The sequence below is a fragment of the Amblyraja radiata genome, chromosome 9, assembly GCF_010909765.2.
Source record: "Amblyraja radiata isolate CabotCenter1 chromosome 9, sAmbRad1.1.pri, whole genome shotgun sequence".
NCBI lineage: Eukaryota > Metazoa > Chordata > Chondrichthyes > Rajiformes > Rajidae > Amblyraja > Amblyraja radiata.
In genome coordinates, this window is record NC_045964.1 from 2,976,860 (window position 1) to 2,982,859 (window position 6,000).

At 47.1% G+C, this 6,000-nt stretch overlaps 1 protein-coding gene across 1 annotated transcript in view; it reads left to right on the top strand.

Annotated features, from left to right (window-relative positions):
• The window catches only part of eml1 (EMAP like 1), a gene marked incomplete at its 3' end in the record, with an annotated part of 132,051 nt that overhangs the window by 105,361 nt on the left and 20,690 nt on the right, over positions 1-6,000 (top strand). The window contains exon 9 of the mRNA XM_033027782.1: positions 4,023-4,152. Coding sequence (XP_032883673.1) covers positions 4,023-4,152 — 130 coding nt within the window. The remainder of the gene's footprint in view (positions 1-4,022; positions 4,153-6,000) is intronic.

Sequence of the window (6,000 nt, forward strand, 5' to 3'; positions counted from 1 at the left end):
CAATCCTCTAGCTCTCTGAACAACCCTGCCGCCTTGCTGCCAGGTCTCATTCACATGCACACACAGCCTCCTCCAGCATGCCGACGTTTTATTTTGTGAAATGCAAAGCTTGCGTAATTTGGAAATCACTTTTCAATGCAACAAAACTTTCCCAATGCATTAATCGGACTTTCCTTGGAGCAAACCATCGTGGACACTGTGAACATTTGGTCTTTGGGGTCTCCTGAATCAAGTGCGTTGTGGTGGGTCTTCGAGTTATGTGATTGAGGTGCAGAGAGCTAGACCCTGTGTAATGTAGTACTGTGGCTTTTCAGAGTTGCTGCATCAATTCACTGGTGTGGAGGAATTTTGTGATAACTGCACGAGGGTTTGTCAATATGTACTAAACTAAATCCTTATAGAGAATCCAAGCTTAGTCCATAAGACACAGGAACAGAATAAGGCCATTCGGCCCATCCAGTCTACTCCGCCATTCAATCATGGCTGATCTATCTCTCCCTCTCAACCCCATTCCCCTGCCTTCTCCCCGTAACCTTTGACACCCGTACTAATCAAGACCCTTTCAATCTCCACTTTAAAAGTAACCATGACTTGGCCTCCACAGCCGCCTGTGGCAATGAATCCACAGATTCACCACCGTCTAAAGATCTCACCTCACCATGCTAAAGATATTGTTCTTCATCTCCATTCTAAAGCTATGCCCTTTTATTCTGAGGCTGTGCCCTCTGGTCCCAGACTCTCCCACTAGTGGAAACATCCAGTCCACAACCACTCTATCTAGGTCATTCATTATTCCGTAGATTTCAATAAGAAACCCCCTCATCCTTCTAAATTCCAGCCAGGGCCAAGAGCCTTCAAACGCTCCTCATATATTTACGATAGTTAGCAAAACTCTCAGTTAAACTATGGAAACAAAGAACTGCAGATGCGGTTTATTGCACAAAAAGGACACAAAGTGCTGGAGTAACTCAGCGGGTCAGGCAGCAGATCTGGAGAACATGGATAGGTGACGTTTTGGGTCGAATACATGGTCTGAAGAAGGGTCTCGACTTGAAACGTCACCTATCCACGTTCTCCAGAGATGCTGCCTGACCCGCTGAGTTACTCCAGCACTCTGTGAAACGTCACCTATCCATGTTCTCCAGAGATGCTGCCTGACCCGCTGAGTTACTCCAGCACTGTGTGAAACGTCACCTATCCATGTTCTCCACAGATGCTGCCTGACCCGCTGAGTTACTCCAGCACTGTGTGAAACGTCACCTATCCATGTTCTCCACAGATGCTGCCTGACCCGCTGAGTTACTCCAGCACTGTGAAACGTCACCTATCCATGTTCTCCACAGATGCTGCCTGACCCACTGAGTTACTCCAGCACTCTGTGTCCTTTCCCAGTTAAACTATCATATGAATACTTGCAGACACACAATTGTTTTTTCATGAGCACAGGCTCTTCATTGCCAACAACTCAGGTTCACTAGGTAAAGGATCAAGCAAGGAAAATCAAAATACTGCACATGCTGGAAATGTGACAAATACGAAACATTCAACGTCTTCTATGGAATAGACAAGCCTAACTTGGCCAACACTGGTATTGGGTATAGTCATAAGGTCACAAGGTCATAAGTGATAGGAACAGAATTAGGCCATTCGGCCCATCAAGTCTACTCCACCATTCGGCCCATCAAGTCTACTCCACCATTCAAGCACGGCTGATCTATCTCTCCCTCCTAACCCCATTCTCCTGCCTTCTCCCCATAACCTCTGATCTCATAACCCGTACTAATCAAGAATCTATCCATCTCTACCTTAAAAATATCCATTGACTTGGCCTCCACAGCCTTCTGTGGCAAAGAATTCCACAAATTCACCACCCTCTGACTATAGAAATTCCTCTTCACTTCCTTCCTATATTCTGAGGCTAGACAAGCCTAGCTTGGGTAATGGTAGTGTTATGTCTAGACAAGCCTAGCTTGGGTAACACTGGTGTTATGTCTACACAAGCCTAGCTTGGGTAATGGTAGTGTTATGTCTACACAAGCCTAGCTTGGGTAATGGTAGTGTTATGTCTAGCCAAGCCTAGCTTGGGTAACACTGGTGTTATGTCTAGCCAAGCCTAGCTTGGGTAACGGTAGTGTCATGTCTACACATGCCCAGATTGGGTTGTTGGGAATAGACAAGCCTAGCTTGGGTAACAACTGGTGTTGTGCTGTCTAAACCAGCCTCTTGTTTTAGCTGTTGATAGAGCGAGTATATTACTTTGAGTGATGGCATAAAACAGGGAAGTGGCAATTGGGAAGAATGCAGATAAAACACAGTAAAATACACTGTTGCCTTGCATGTTCTATGTTCTCACCCAAAGTAATATCCACCCCATGGACTCATCTTGGGATGATCCAAACACCTTGCTCTGTGCCTCCACTCAGTATTCTCATCTTCTCAGTACAAGCTTCATTTCATTTTGATCATTTGGGAGAATATTAGTATTTCCATTTGGGAAGCACTTTGAAACCAAATCCTGCAGTAATAGTAACTATGATAGATGGAATTAAACAGTGGATAAGAAAACTGTCTGGAGTACAATAGTACAGGGCCTGTCACACTTGGGCGACCTAATCCGCGAGTTCTGGCGAGTTTGCCCTCGACTCATACTCGCAGCATGGTCGACACGAGGTCGTAGGAGGTCTTCGTAACTCTCCTTCACGCTCGAGAGTGGTCTCCGCGTACTCGAGGCCTCAGCTAGGTAGCGGCGTTTTTTTCAATATGTTAAAAAAATGCCCGCGCGTAAAAAAAGGTCGCCATGGAAAAAATCGTTTTTTTTACTCGTAGGTTTAGTTGTAGTAGGTCGGCATGTTAGTCGTAGGTAATCGAGGGTAGTCGAAGGTAGTCGTAGATAGTCTTCGTTATAGTCGAAGGGAGATCGAAGGAGGTCGTCTTCACTCTCCATTATTCGGTGTCCAATTTTCCCGAAGTTAGTTGTAGCTAGTCGAAGCTGGTCTTCAACATAGTCATTTTTTCAAACTCTTCTAAACTCGCCAATTAGGTCGCCCAAGTGGGACAGCCCCTTAATGCTTGAGGTCTCTCTTTCAAAGGCAGAGGTAGATCATTGACGTATGATTGTAAAATTTTGAACTCTAGATTTTACGAATGCGGCTAGTATTTTAGTGCTGGAGATGGTGAAGTGAATAGTTAGAAAGAATGTTAGGCATGAGATTGTCTGGTTGTTGGTAATCATCTTGTTGCCTCTCCTCTCCCATCCACATGGTACCCCCCGGCCATCCTGTGCAGTGTTAGTGCAGCTATTTCTGGGTCAGGCTCCAACCCTGGCCGCTTCTCCTGAAGGCTCTGCCCACCTCCTTGGTCTTCTGTTGAAGCAGCACGCTACTGATCAAGAACCTCGAGCCACCTCCATGAAAGCTGTTGGGGAGGTCGGAGCTCGCAGGTCACCCTCTCTGACCCTGCAGTTCCCTACGAGTCAGATTCCCACAATCATGCCGGGGTCTGCAAGTTTGACAAGCCCACTTAAATCCCCGAGCCAATACTACCAGATCTACTTTTGATTTCTTACTGTTGACAACCAAGTTGGGCTGTCAGGAAAGATGTGTGTTTATTATTATTTTGCTCTACATCCTTCATGTATGTCTTGGTTCCCACTACCATGCTCTCTTCTGCAAACTCTGGTTTTCTGCATTGTGCTAATTTGTGTGTGTGTGTGTCTAACAATCAGCATGTTGTGTGACTGAGAGCGCTCTGGTCAGATGGAGCGTGGTGGCAAATTGCTGCCTTTTGTTTAATTCTGCTTTCTCATTTCACCATGAGCACAACACGTTTGCATGTAAACAAAACTGTATGAAACCTTTCACGCAATAAACACGAGTTACAATCTTGAACCAAACCCTGGCGTTGACTGCACTTCCATTCCTTTCCCGACCCTTGCCGGTTGTCAGATGGTCTCACTGTAGAGCGCCCCCTGTGGGTGATTGGCAATGGGGAGGAGTTGATGCCACATTCTGCCTTTGTTTTAGAGGAAGGATATGTCAAGATGTTTCTGCGCGGGCGGCCTGTCACCATGTACATGCCCCAGGAGCTGAGGGACACCTACAGTCTGGAGGACAAAGCTGAACTACCCACCAAAAAGTTGAAGCTGGACTGGGTGTATCCTTAACCTGCACAGCCTGCTTATTTCACCAGCATTAACAATGCATTGTATACTTTTTAAGAGCCCTATCTAAGTTTAGAAGGAATGGGTGACGTTTTGAGTCGAGATATGACTCTGAAGAAGGGTCTCGACTCGAAACGTCACCATTCCTTCTCTCCAGCGATGCTGCCCGTCCCGCTGAGTTACTCCAGCATTTTTTGTCTATCTTCGATGTAACCCGGCATCTCCTGTGACCTAACTACACGTTTATGAACGGCCAGCGGTATGAACATTGACTTCTCTAATTTCAGGTAGTCCTTGCTTTCTCCATCCTTCCCCTCCCCCCTTCCCAGGTCTCCCACAGCCCAGTGTCGCCGCCTCTTCCTTTCTTTTTCCCACCCGCCCCCCCCCCCCGACATCAGTCTCGACCCGAAACGTCGCCTATTCCTTCTCTGCATAAATGCTGCCTCACCCGCTGAGTTTCTCCAGCATTTTTTGTCTAACTACACGTTTAGTTTAGTTTAGAGACACAACATGGAGGCAGGCCCTTTGGCCCACTGAGTCCACGCTGACCGTCGATCTCATATTCACGCCAGCTCTATGCTATCCCACTTTCGCATCCACTCCCTACACACCAGGGGCAATTCACAGAGGGACAATTAACCTACAAACCCGCACGAGCACATCTTTGGGACGTGGAAGCAAAGTGGAGCGCCCGGAGAAAACCCGCAAGGTCGCTGGGAGAACGTGCAAACTCCACAGCACCCGGGGTCAGGATCGAACCTGGGTTTCTGGTGCTGTGAGGCAGCATGTCTGTACCGCACCATCTAACTGAAAAAATGGGGAATCTCTCTCTCTCTATTTCTATATATATATATATATATAGTAGACTATGTAGGACCCGTTGGGTCCCAGCTTCACACTGGAGGGCTGGTCCCCAAACGCAATATTCCACGTCTCCTCCAATTCCAATATTGGTGGCCAGTGGGGGCTTTCTGGAGCAATAGGGTGTTGTGGGCCGAAGGGACTGGTTTCCAGAGGGCTAGTATGGACATTGAGGGCCGAATGGTTTCTTGGGCTGGCGGCAGTCACTCAGGCCTGGTGGGCTGGCAGCTCAGTCACTCAGGGCTGGTGGGCTGGAAGCTCAGAAACTGCCAGGTGAGAAACAGGTGAGAGAGAACGGTGAGTCAATTTTAGACATTTTTCATATTTTTCTACAGATCATAGCAATGAAGGAGGAAAGTCTATCCTGGCCTGGATCTCACAGGGAGTCAATGAAGGGAGGGAGAAAAATACTGGGGTGAGGTTTAATACTTACAGGGGGAATACTTACTGATGGGGCCAAAGGGACTCCTCCTGGGCTAGTACATGCCTGATGGGCCGAAGGCACTTTAAAAAGTAAATCTGAGTGAAATCTCACTTTTTGTGGACTTTTCCTGGCCTGGCACAGGCCTTTTGGGTCAAAATGCGCCCCTTGGGCTAATACGGGCATTTTAGGCAAAAGGGACTGGTTTCCGGGCTAATAGGGGCCATGTGGGCCGAAATGAGTGGTTTCAGATAGGACTCCGGGGATTTATACTCCTGCCCCTCCTCCCCCCCGGAAGGGGCGTTGCCATCATCGTGGTGATTGACAGGCGAGAGGACCAATCAGCTGATCTCAAGATTTTTTGAACATTTATAACTTTTTTATTTTTCATCGATCAGAAAAATCCTCGGGGCTGCCTCAGCGGTGGAGGACTGTGAGTAAGATGGCCAGAAATCATAGCGATATATGGTAGCATTTTTTCTAAAATCAATATACAGCACAGACAGGAAGTGGTCAAGATGAGACTTTTAGTTTTATAGAAGATTTGTACTATTTGTTA